The 14,047-nt window shown below is 33.6% G+C and overlaps 1 protein-coding gene across 1 annotated transcript in view; it reads right to left on the bottom strand.

Moving 5' to 3' along the window:
- Nucleotides 1-1,650: 1,650 nt before the first annotated feature.
- LOC136411116 (uncharacterized) overlaps nt 1,651-14,047 on the bottom strand; it is a 67,506-nt gene continuing 55,109 nt past the window's right edge. The window contains exons 2-5 of the mRNA XM_066393559.1: nt 12,185-12,524; nt 5,359-5,565; nt 2,176-2,450; nt 1,651-2,126 (exon numbers count right to left, since the gene is read on the bottom strand). Coding sequence (XP_066249656.1) covers nt 2,053-2,126; nt 2,176-2,450; nt 5,359-5,565; nt 12,185-12,270 — 642 coding nt within the window. The 5' untranslated portion in view covers nt 12,271-12,524 and the 3' untranslated portion in view covers nt 1,651-2,052. The remainder of the gene's footprint in view (nt 2,127-2,175; nt 2,451-5,358; nt 5,566-12,184; nt 12,525-14,047) is intronic.

The raw sequence follows: 14,047 nt of genomic DNA, 5'->3' as shown, positions 1-14,047 counted from the left end.
TCGGGGGAATTAAAAGGACCAAAGCCTTAACAAAACATTACCATGTAGATTTCAATAATTATTTGGCCTGTTAATTATGATAACTTTTAAATATTCCAAGTTTAAGCTAAATATCTCAAAAACTCTTGAAGTTTTTTGAAAAAAACAAATAAAAAGATTAAAATTTTGACATCTTCCATTTAAAAAATGAAGGGTTTACGGACCCACCTTCATATGAATTTTTCTTTATGAAATGACGCAAGAAATCACACCATTAAGTTTGATAACGGAATTTAAGGACATCTTCTACTTATGAGAATCATTAGGAAATTCCCTCTTGCTTAATTTGAATTTTAGGTATTATGAAACTTAATGGTGTACTAAACAATGAATTTGCCACTTTGTGGTGGCTATTTTCATAATTACTAACACCATTCATATTTCCTAAATGCAAAGATTACAAGAAAATATCAATTTTTATTTTTATTTCTCAAATCTAATCGAAAGTAGAGAACATGACCTACGTTCTGCAAGAACGTTTTCCATTGCCAGAGAAAATTCATTTTCTGTCTCATTTGATTATGAAAAGCGCTTCATAGTATTATTTTCGGCCATAAAGTGATTCTTTGGAATACTAGTAGACTAAAGAGGGTATTTGATTTTTGTCTTAAAAGATAAATTCTCATCAAATTACCATGAAAGTGAGTATAAAACTTTGTATGTTATCTGTTCGTAATAAGATGTTATTCGACTCACCCATTTATGGATTCGCTCGGTCATAAGTTGATCCGTCTCATAAAACCGTACATTACGTACTTATTACATAAACAACTATTATATGTAGGTAGGTTCTTGATGAGCATCGAAATGCCCAATTTTATTAATATTTATTAATTCTGTGTTTCATTGTGTGAAGATGTTCCTAACCGAGTGCATTGCAGAAGTGACCACCCTGTAATAAGATGTACGTAATTTTTTACTTTACCTGCATTACAGTTTAATTTGTGGCAGGGAGATAACAAGCCAAAAATATTATATATTTACATTAAGTATCAATTCATTAACAAGCGTTTTCGAGTACCTAACTCTCAAGCTTAATACATTAATTATTATTAGGTATGTTACATTAAGTTAGTTTACATACCTATGTATGTAGAGTTAATATCATAGTAAAATGTATGTATATAAGTTATGATTTATAATTGACTATTATTAGCAATGTTTTTTTTTTATAAAATCAGGTAGGTACCCCATTAATGCGTGAAACTAGGAAGTTGCAGCAAGTTCAACATAAGTAATTTTTTGGCTTTTGGCTAATTGTAAAATGGTGAAACACGGAAAAAATTTAAGAAACAAAGGATGTTTTAAAATGAACAGGAAATTATTCAACTTTCGATGAAAGTCAACAGTTAAAGTACGAAAACAGGAGTTGTTTGGGAAATATACTATGCAAGTCACGCTTTTATGGTTACCCTCAAATCATAATAATTGAAAATATGGGCCCTCGTAACATTTAAATGACTCGCCTTACATTTCGACACCATTTTTCCACTAACTTACACAATAGCAGCATGGTCTTATTATTTAATCTAAATATCGTATCAATCAATAAGTAGATCAATATTTCTACATTTTTAAAGATTTCTGTTGTCAGTTTCTTGGAAGATATATTGGTAGTCATGCCATGTTGTTTATCTCCTTCTTCACGACTTTCCATTGTAAATTGCCTTAATCCTAATAGTATCACATGAAAAGTCTTAAATTCCCAAATAACTATACGCATGTAGTACCAAACACCTATAACTGTGGTTCCTTACTTTGATAAATGGTCAGCTCTAAATAATGTCGAAGTGTTCGAATTCATTATTATTCGTGATGGTGGCATCTTCCAAGACTAACCCTCAGCTTTCCATGTTTGCATCGTCGAAAAGAGTAACGCCGATGGTAACACCGTTGACAACGTCGTGCACTTCGCATTTCTCCTCCGGCATCAAAATCTGACACACATGGCCATTCTCCAATATTTGGGTCTTGTGTAGCTCGCACTCTTCTGGAGGGTCCAAATCCCCAGGGTCACCCATAATTACACCACCGTTCTTTTCGCAGAGAACATGGTGTCAGGGATTCAGGACATCTCTTTCGGATACCTATGAAGACTTTAGTCTCATTGTTCGTGAAAAGAAACGCTATAATTACCTCTACGAGAGGCCAATCGCTCTCTGGACTTGAAGATCGGCCCCCAGGAGACGAATTTTCCTCGTCCTCTCCGGAAGATACGTCCACCACCACAACGCCTCCGTCGCGTGGATCTCGTGGCCCTCCACCTGGAGGACCTCTGGACTGTGGTCAGGCCACAGTCATTAATCCAGTGTCCGGATCCGGAGACCAACAGTTGTCGGATAACCAGCAGCCTATGACAACCGTGACGACGCCGATTAGGAGGGCCAATATAATGTAAACTTCTGCGTTTCCTGAAATGTAGTATTATGTAATAAGAGCTTAATGATCCAACAGCTGACATTGCAGCACAAAGAAATTCAAGTATTTCAGTCAAGCTTTACTAGTTTCACAGGTATCGGAAAATATAAAATAGTAACAGAATATATCCATGGGTATATACAGGCTGTCTGATTCTGGAGCTCAACCATAAGGATTTTTCCTTAGCTTATTTCGAACGGTAGTTCAAAAAGCTTGGCACTTCATCAATGCAACTTTTCCTCTTCGGCAGTATGGCGATGTTAGGTTTGAAATCTCACGTTTCGATTATTGACAATCATCATCAACTTTATTTTTTCTTATCCGTACCATCTTGAATTTTCACATTTTTTAATTCAGCTTTTTAAAATATCAAAAGTTTTCCAGGTAGAATTATAGCTAACAATTGAGTCATATGTTGGCCTGCACGATCTCCAGATTTTTCTCCTTTCGATTATTATTTTTGGGGAGCTATGAAAGAAGACCTCATAAATCTGTAGCCACCGATGTTCATAATCTCACTGTGTATAGGGACCTACCATTTAATGTTACCGTGGAATAAATTGCTCTCCTTTTTATCCAACTTTTCGTTCAATTAGATTAAAGGATAGACATTCAAATAATTACCAGAGTAATTAACCATGCCGAAAATTTACCATTACGAAACATTCGTTTTTAACGGCACTTCTCTTTTCCCCTTAATAATATTCGAGAAAATGCCCGTATTATTTCAAGTTGAGAGGAAGAGAACAATGACGCAAATTGCAGTCTAAACGAGGTGTTGTTGAAGTCTAATTAAAATCTTGTCCAACTATAAACTTCAGCGGGCTGGTAATAATATTAACAAATGAATTATACACAGGTATTATTTAAGTGCCACCGTAATGCAAAAGATATTAAATAACGCATAAAAGTTGATATTTTTATTAACAAATTGGTCAGGAAAATTCGTCAACAGGAGTCTTCGTAATGCAGTTTTTTGTGTAGACATTTCCTTTTAAATACGGCATTTAAAAGCGAAACAAGCCCAGTTTTGGAGTAACTAAAGGTAAGGACTTGACTAGGTCGAATCTTGATTTGCGAGGAAAAACTTTTTTTCACATTTACCTCATAAGTGCCAATTTCCCGAGAGCCTTATAGTGGAAGTTGAATGCGGAGCACCCTATACTAACCTGAACCTCGGACCAACTTTTCAGCTTATTGAACCAGGATGTGATTACCGCAGCGATTCAACATGCTCAATTTATTCAATATGTAGTAATGCTTGATTAAAATCCAACTTTGTAAGTCTAACTATAGTTCCGGTCACTCAATTAAAGAACTGCACGGGAAAAAGTTTCATGGCTGCCCGGAAAAACAGTTTCTGCATAAATAGACTTGCATGGAACATTTTATATAGTCCATTTGTAAGCTACACTGTCCTTTGGGACCGGAAGTAGTAGACCGGGAACAAAATCGAGCACGGTAGATGGAGGTGACTTAATAAAATATTAAGTTTCAAGTGTAGGCACCGCCGGCTTCTATATTATTTAGTAAGATATTTTCGTGGAAACATTATACTTCGTGCTGCTAAATTCTTCCAAAATTTGGTTAATCTGAATATAAGCCACTTAGCTTAATGCAGAGAATTATTAGAGGATGTGCCTGTTGGAAAATAATTTTATTCCTACATGTCGCACGGAAACAATATTAAAGTTTATGAAGCTTTTACTCTATATTATTTTGTTATTATGTTTCTAGATTTTATTTCTTAGCACACAAACGAATTTTTACATTTTTACCGATCTTGCTTTCGACAAGCTTGAATATTTGAGTGAATGACAGGGTCCGTAAAGAGTCGGTTGCTGTTTTATTAAGACTGGGCACTAGTAAAACTAGCGACACTGGAATAAATTAATTATTCAAATCAGAACCTTTTATATATAGTCCCGGTTGTAAATTGCATAAATTTCACTGATGATAGCAAGTGCCATTTTTGAGCCAAGAAGACAGTTTGGACATAAATCGACTAACGTTACTCAGGTAAATAATATTTTATACAAGGTGTTTCAATTTTCGATTTGTTTTAGTTATTTTTGTACTCAAGTTATATCTTTAATTTTCTAGTCTCAACCCATTTCGTTTTGGATGTATCTGCAGGGCATATTATTTCAGAGTTATTTAGTCACTTGTAAAATTATGAGCTAATGAGGTCGACTGTCCTATTAGTTTGACTCAAGTTCGTATTCATGCTTTTGATTCACTTCCAGAATACTAAAAGATCGGAACACAATTGAAGTTTTTTCCAAAAATATCTAGAATTCTATTCCAGGTACAACAAAAACCAAAGGGACGAAAGAGAGATTCTAAATTGGAGGATTCTCGAGTGATTAGTGTTTGATCGCCAAAATGTTACCACCCTGTGGAATTTCATCAGGTAGTCACAATGTTTTGGTGGCAGTCACCGTCCAGGAAGAATTTTTCGCGAATTGAATGTGACCACCACGAACCGAGACCTTTATAGGACCAATGTGGCATCCGCACGAAAGGACAGTTTTAATGACTAGGTGGTCACCACCAAAATGTAGAACAAATATTAAAGAAATTCCCACATTCCTAGACATGATTCAATCTCAATAGCGGTATAAGTTTCTGTAACTATAACGCTAAAAAAATAATAATATAATAAAATAATATATATATATATATATATATAATATATATATATAATATATATATTATAATATATAATAACTATATATTTTATATTGGTAATTTTAAGATTCATCTAAAATCTGGTCTAATACATAAAGTTTTGGCTTAAATCTTGCAAGATCTGACACTGAAAGGGTCATTCAACCGTTATCGGGATGACTGGTTTCTTCTAAACTCGTTCCAGGCAAGAAAAATTTGACCCAATAATACCTAATTGTTTTCTTATTCCATTTCCCATTTTGCTCCTCCATAGACTGTTGATCAAAGTTGGATCTGCCCTTCTCCATTCTCTCCATCCACTTACAGTTCTTCTGATCCCACCAATGGCTCCACCAGGCACTCCAGGAACCGGTGACGGTGTACTGAGTTGTGGTAATTGAGCCTGATTGGGTTGGGCTGTGGTCCCTTGAGTTACTCCTAATCATTGATAGAATTAAAATAATTTTCTGGTTTAGATATACAGCGTGTCTCAGGATAGATGTAACAAGCAGACAAATGGACGAAAAATGCTTAAAATTTTTGAAAAACTTTTGGATGTTAAGTCTCTCTTGTTGTAAAACTACGGTATTTAAAAAATGAGTTGATTCCCAGTTATACAGAGTGTTTTATAAACAAATACGTAAAAATCATCACTAATACAATGCCTCTTTTTTGGAATACGAAAAGATTCGACTAAAAAAAGTTGTTCAGAATGCAATTTTACATCTTCGCACCAAATTTCGGGAATATAAAAGTATTTTTCAAAAAAAAAATGTTTTATTTTGAATCATATAACACTGCGTAAATATTATAACAAATAATAAATACCAAATTTAACAAATTAGATTTATAAATAGACTAATTGGCAACAGGTTTACCATTTTAAAATAATTATTTATTCGATGTAACCACCATCCATATCCACACATCTTTCGATCCTTCGTCTAAATTCCCTAAAAGTATTTTGAATATGTTTTAAAAAAACAAAAATAGACTTTGGCACAAATTATCAAACATTGTCATTTAAAATGGTAAACCCACTGCTAATTAGTTGGTTTATGAATCTGAAGTGTTAAATTTGAAATTTATTATTTGTTATTAGGTGTACAACTTTGCTTCCGCCGTTTTTTTTCCGAATTTCGCGATTTTATTGTAAAAAACTAATTATACCTTTAGGATCCAAAGTATTGTCCATCGCTGGCCACTACTTTCTCCCATCTTTCGGGCAGCATACGAATCCCGTGTTGAAAAAATTGGACATCTTTTGAAGCGATCCACGATTCTATCCAATTTCTTACTTCTTCATAAGACCGGAAGTGTTGGTCAGCTAGCCCATGTGCCATGGATCGAAACAAGTGATAATCAGAAGGAGCTAGGTCAGGAGAATATGGCGGGTGGGGTAGGACTTCCCATTTCAATGTTTCCAAGTATTTCTTGACCACTTGCGCAACATGGGGTCGAGCATTATCGTGCTGCAAAATCACTTTATCATGTCTCTCGTTGTATTGCAGCCGTTTCTTTTTCAATGCTCGGCTCAAACGCATTAATTGGGTTCGATAAAGAGCACCTGTGATTGTTTCAGTTGGTTGTAACAGCTCATAATATATTACGCCGAGTTGATCCCACCAAATACAGAGCATGATTTTGGAACCATGAATAGACGGTTTGGCCGTCGACGTGGAAGCATGGCCGGGATATCCCCAAGTCTTTTTGCGTTTGGGATTATCGTAATGAACCCATTTCTCGTCCCCAGTCACAATACGATGCAGAAATCCCTTCCGTCTTTGCCTTGCAAGCAACTGTTCACAAGCGAACAGACGCCTGTCAATATCTCTTGGTTTCAACTCGTACGGCACCCAATATCCTTGCTTCTGAATCATTCCCATGTCTTTGAGGCGTTTTGAGATTGTTTGTTGAGTCACTCCCAATGATTGTGCCAATTCTTGTTGACTTTGACACGAGTCTTCGTCAAGTAATGCTTCCAAGTTCGCATCTTGGAAAACCTTCTTTCTTCCACCGCTATGTTGGTCTTCGACGTGAAAATCACCGTTCTTGAAGCGCTGAAACCACTCACGACATGTCCTTTCACTAATAGTGGCTTCCCCATAAGTATCTGAGAGCATTCGATGAGCCTCAGCAGCAGATTTCTTCATATTGAAGCAGAAAAGTAAAACCTCCCGCAAATGACGAGAATTTGGCTCGTACACTGACATTTTCAATTGCGAATAACTTTATGATGAAGACACAAATAGACTAATATTTTTATGAGGTTATGTTAACAGGTGCCCAAGGCTCCTGCATGCCCACATGGGGTTATTTATTTCGATCATTACTTACCGCTACATACATCTATTCAAAAACGGCGGAAGCAAAGTTGTACACCTAATATAATTTTTACGCAATGTTTATTATCTAATTCAAAATAAAACATTTTTTTTTCGAAAAATATTTTTATATTCCTGAAATTTGATACGGAGATGTAAGATTACATTCTGAACAACTTTTTTTAGACGAATTTTCTGTATCTTGAAAAATAAAGGTACTTTATTGGTGATTATTTTTACAAATGTATTTATAAAACACCTTGTATAACACGGGATCAACTCATTATTTGTATACAACAGTTTTACAACAAGTAGGACTCAATCCCCCTACGTTATTCAAAAATTTAAAAATTTTGGTCCATTCGTCCTCTTGTCACATCTATCCTGAGACACACTGTACAGGGTAGTCCAAATTTGAGGCGTATCATTGGGATCTCAGAAACTATAAGAGATACGAGGTCGCTTAAGACAAATCTATGTTAAAAAAGATGTGGGAGAGTGCTAAATATATGCACCTTTTAAGAAGGTATGTTTATCATATCTACAAATTTTCTTGGTGATTGTTATATGTCATTGTTCTAAGAAGAGCAAAAGGTAATAAAAGACAAGATAAAAAATCCAGGTCCGTATTTAAAAAAATTAAGTTGATGATGGTTGCTCAAAGATGAAACGTCGGATTTCAAATTTCACAACACCATCTTGTAGGGAATAAAAAGTGGCAATAATGAAGTAACATCTGTTTTGGAATATTTTTTCAAATAAAGTCAGGAAAAAATAAAATTTATATAGCAAAATTTCGATTTTTTCTGGATATCTCCGAAAGTATTCGGAATTTTTCCACATACAAAGTAGCATTTTGTTGGGCACTAAATTGCGCAACTTTGCCCTAATTTAAGCGACCTCGTATCTCTTATAGTTTCTGAGATCCCAATGATACGCCTCGAATTTGGACCACCCTGTATATGTATACATACATATAATTTTTGATACATTATAGAGCTCCATAAACTGCATATTTTACGATATTTTTAATATAGGTAAAATGTCAGGGCGTTGTGACGCTCATCAATAGCAGTGGGCGACGCGTCGTCTACTGCAATTAATGAACAAACCGCCTTTTCTAATATTTAGCTTCGCGTTAAAGAGATTAAAAAAAGTTATTTAAAATATTATTTTAACCAATTTTAACCTATTATATATATTGATTTTCATCGAAAATTTTGCATTTTTAGTTTTTTAATTATCTTGTGTAAATTCCATGCCTCGATTCTCATATTTATTATTATTTTTACTAACAGACCATGAATGCAAAAACTATGGAAACAAAAACAATTGAATTGACAGTTTAATAAACAGATATTCTGTTATTTAAACACAATAGTTGTTTGTACCGTTCCCAATTTAGAAACTAAAATTAGAAATGCTCGTCGAATATCTTGCATTACGTGAAAAAATTGAAATAATGAAATTATTTGGAAACAATGTTCGAAGTAGCAGAGAAGTTGCTCGTGAATTTAATCCATTATCGTCCAAATTATTTTATCGTCAAAAAATGTCTTGCTTTCTTCACGAATAATCGTGTTAGCGTCGTACTGAATACTCATCTTGGAATTTTACATTTTTTCTCAGCGGTTTTTTCAAAAAAAGGTGATCTATATACAGGGTGATTCACGTAACTGTTTCCTTCGAAACTTTTGTACTTGTAACAAATCTAAATTTTTCATATTTGGGGGTTAAACTAATATAGATATACTCTACTTTTTTAAAATATTTTGAAGGTCATATCACTTCCGGTTATACCGGAAGTCGAGGTCAACTTCCTTATTTCAAATAGAACACCCAGTATATTTTTGCATTTTTGGAATCTAGGGATTAAGCTGATTAAATTCTTATTAGGTACTCCTATACCTAAACCTAACCGTTTTAAAGATATTTTGGTTTAAAAGAAAAATCTTTTTAAAACACCATTTCTATAAAATTTAAAATTCTCAGTTATTATTGAAACTGGCTTTGCGAAAATTTGCTGACATGTTAACTAGATATGGTAGATTAGGTTAATGTGAAAAGTTTTTATAAACATCCTACAGGGTATCCAAAAAAACACATCATATTTAAAGAACTTTGATGGCAAAAAAGTCGCTTATTTCAAATGGAACACCCCATATATTTTTATATGTCTAGAATCTAAATTAAATTCTGAATCGATTACTATTAGGCGTCCCTATACTTAAAATGAACGCTTTTGCTCTAATTTGCGATTTTTTAATATTGTACAATAATAATTGTAAGTATCTTAGTTGGCTTTGAAAAGAACATGGCTGCTTCCTGTAAAATGCGAACTTATTAAATTGATAATTACATTAACTGCATTATACAAACGCATTTTACAGGAAGCAGCCATGTTCTTTTCAAAGCCAACTAAGATACTTACAATTATTATTGTACAATATTAAAAAATCGCAAATTAGAGCAAAAGCGTTCATTTTAAGTATAGGGACGCCTAATAGTAATCGATTCAGAATTTAATTTAGATTCTAGACATATAAAAATATATGGGGTGTTCCATTTGAAATAAGCGACTTTTTTGCCATCAAAGTTCTTTAAATATGATGTGTTTTTTTGGATACCCTGTAGGATGTTTATAAAAACTTTTCACATTAACCTAATCTACCATATCTAGTTAACATGTCAGCAAATTTTCGCAAAGCCAGTTTCAATAATAACTGAGAATTTTAAATTTTATAGAAATGGTGTTTTAAAAAGATTTTTCTTTTAAACCAAAATATCTTTAAAACGGTTAGGTTTAGGTATAGGAGTACCTAATAAGAATTTAATCAGCTTAATCCCTAGATTCCAAAAATGCAAAAATATACTGGGTGTTCTATTTGAAATAAGGAAGTTGACCTCGACTTCCGGTATAACCGGAAGTGATATGACCTTCAAAATATTTTAAAAAAGTAGAGTATATCTATATTAGTTTAACCCCCAAATATGAAAAATTTAGATTTGTTACAAGTACAAAAGTTTCGAAGGAAACAGTTACGTGAATCACCCTGTATAGATCACTGGGATGTGCCGTGCACTTTTTATTTATTTATTTTTTGTTTAAATTATTTAGGCGATAAATTTATGAACTTTATTTTTAACAAAAACTAATTGATAAAACAATACGAAAACTGAAAGTACAGTGTTTTATTAATATGAGCATCGCTAATAAATCCAGCCATGGCTTGAAAACGGTGCGCCTCCGCATATGGATTTATTAGTAAAAGTTGGTGAATTTTCAATCCCCCCGTATACCCTATAAATATGTAACACGTATTCATTAACACTCTGTATAAATCACTAGGTGTTAATGGATTAATAAACACCATCCACTTCGGCCTGCTGTTCAATATGCAATAGTAGCTAAGAAAAACAGGTTGTTCAATACTACTAGTTGTGTAGTAGAAAAAATTCTGGGCAACCCAGTTCGCAGACATTGGCAAAACCTTCAAGACACAATTAATTTGGCCGCAAACAAAAAAAATCTCAGAACCAGTTTAAGAAATTTGTCGTTAAGATTAAATTTTTCAAAAAACCGAGTAAGGAAATATTTCCTTCTTCATGAAATAAAGTCATTTAAACCCAATTACTTATACACTTTGATGGAAAGTGACAAAAATAAAAGGTTGGATTATCATTATTGGGCCCAAGAAAACTTTTTAAGCGATCCTCAATTTTTAATGAAAATTATGTTTACCGACAAAGTTACATCCACTACGAACGGGACGGTGTCTTCACAAAATTGCAAATATTGAGCTGTAAAAATTTTCACTGGATTATTAATTGCAAAGACCAACATTCGGAAAAAAATTTATGTTTAGTGCGATATTTAAAACGATAGAATAATTAAACTTTTTTTTGACACTACGTTAAACACAAACCGCCTGCTTAATTTTTTTAACAGTGAGTTACGGGATATCATTGAAGATTTACTTCTAAATGTGCGACAAGAAATGTATTTTCAGTTAGATGGTACGTCTATTCGAAAGTCTCGATTAACATTGACTAAATCAACATTTTCCACAAAAATGGATTGGTAAAAATAGCCCTTTTGAAATGTGGCCTCCGCATTTTCCAGATATTATGCCTTTAGATTTTTATTTTTAGAATACCATCAAGAATAAGGTATACAGAATACAGCCTAGAAATCGCGATGCATGCAACCAGAACTTAGATGAGTTGTCAACAATAATCTTAAACGAATTGAAAAATACATCAGGCTGGAAAGTGAAGCAGTTGAAGCAATTCTTATTCGATAACCTTACATTTGATAAATTGTAAAGGGTTTTTTCATTTTAATTTATTAAATTTTATTGCCTACATCATCATTCATTTATACAAGATAATTAAAAAACTAGAAATATGAATTTTTGGATGAAAATCGATAGATAGGCTTAAAATAATACTCTAAAAAACTTTTTGAAATCATTTTTTTGATATCTCTAACGCGAAGCTAAATGTTAGGAAATCGCTTTGTTCATCAATAGTAGTAGACGACGTGTCGCCTACTGCGATATATATAAGCGCCGCGACGCCCCGACATTTTGCCTATGCTAAATGCCATAAAATATGTAGCTTATGGAGCTCTATAAGTGTATCAAACATTATTTCTTTACCTCTAAAAGTAAAAAAAATATAATACTGTATTCATCTTAAGTGCGACACACTAATAGTTTATAATAGCTTACCTAATAGTTTGAGTAGGGCCAGCGCTACTGCCAATAACATAAGCCAGCCCATCCCTGCACGTCAATGTATCAGTGTCCTCCACCATGAAAAAGGCAGTTTGCTAAACATTCGCCTCCTGATTTTCAGTTATTCGACTATCAGATAACTCGGTGCTTTTGTCCCTCTCTGTAATGTATCGGGGAATAGTCCTGTTTTTTCGTCAGTTATCTCGTTTTAGATTTGAACTAGTGTCGCAAGAGTGTTCTAATGGAGGTTTGAATTTTAGTTCAGGGACCGATGAATTTCCTGTTTCCTGTGTTAATTCCTGCCTTGTTGTTTAGGGACATTCACCGGTTTTATCTGTAACACACAAAAACATCAAGATTTGAAGTTAGGAACATAAAATATTAAAAATATTCATTTAGGAATAGGTACTACTTTTTATCGTCGACTACTTACAATAGAGCCTGTGTGTTATATAAATAATTATTTTTTTATAGTGACACGATTATGACTACTTTAGAACATAGATATTCATTTGATAATGATTTATATCATATATCTATTATCATAGTGCTATAGAGACCTTTTTTCTATTCTCTTGGTTACAATTGATTGTACATATGTGTATAATTTAAACGGCGAATTAAAGACGAATTTAGTTACACATTAGCGCAATTCCTCTTTACGGTTAACTGGTGTGATCTTTTATTTTACCCCGCAAGTAATAATTCAGTGAGATAAAATCGGGAGATCTAACAGGCCAAACACACGGATTCAAATTCTTACACCAACAGTCACCAAACATTTTAAAGAAGTCCATTATTAGCCTGGCTGCAATAAGCTGGTGTTCCAGGTGAGTTTGAACCAACAAGTGCAATATTTTTCTATAGCCAGATTTTCGAAAAAATCGTTAGTCACTGAATTTAGGATTAAGACAGATTTGATAGAATTTTATGGTTCACCATAGACGATGAAACTGATTGGACCCTCCTTAAGGAAGCAAAAAACATTAAATCTGAATTCTACTTTAATTCCAATTTCTTTAACCACATATGGAGCCTACAAGTGGTTATTCTGTTTATTGAAAAAGTCTTCTCTGGAAAACTTAATATCGTCTAACTAAACAATATTTTTTAAAAAGTTGGTGTGTTATTGTTTCCAAACCAAAATTGCTTCATAAAAGTGCAATTTTCCATCTTTAGAGGTTTGACTTTTGCGAACTTGCATTTATTGCATGCATGTTATGCTGGAATGGGATGCTCTGATTCAAAACATATGCTGACCATCAAATCATCCGCAGCTCTAAGAACACGAAAGTGTGGAAGTAAGCTAAAATATTCACAGTATTTTCTTCATCAGAAGTGATTTATAAGTTTCAGTAAACTAGGTTCTCCCTTTAATTTTGAGTCATAATTAATGAATTTGTGCTGTATTCGTATAAACTTCCTTCCAGTCATTTGCTGCAAATCAGGGTACGTTTCGCAGAACTGTCTGCGTGTTCTTGCTTTAATTAGACCACATTATCCATGAAGAATAAATAATTTCATTGAAACTTCACTTGAATAGCCCTTTTCTGTCATTTAATTAGTTTTCGAGCCACTGTTCTAAACACGCCTAATAGAATTTTCGCAAGCGTCCTACCTATCATATTAATTCAATGTTTTGCAACAATACACGAAATAGCACTTATATTCGTATCATATCTAAGTAATACTTGCCCATACCACTTGGATAATCAAAAAAGAAAATTCAGATAGATGACATAGATAATAAGATAAATAGAAAATATAAGGAGAAAGATAAGAACAAAGAATAAATAAGAAAACTCTTTCTTAGAGAAAAGCAACTTCGAGCAAATATCGGTGCAGGTGGATTTAAAG

Source organism: Euwallacea similis, chromosome 1 (assembly GCF_039881205.1).
Source record: "Euwallacea similis isolate ESF13 chromosome 1, ESF131.1, whole genome shotgun sequence".
In the NCBI taxonomy this organism is placed as follows: domain Eukaryota; kingdom Metazoa; phylum Arthropoda; class Insecta; order Coleoptera; family Curculionidae; genus Euwallacea; species Euwallacea similis.
Note: the sequence above shows the minus strand (reverse complement) of the source record. Positions and strands in the feature narration are given on the sequence as shown.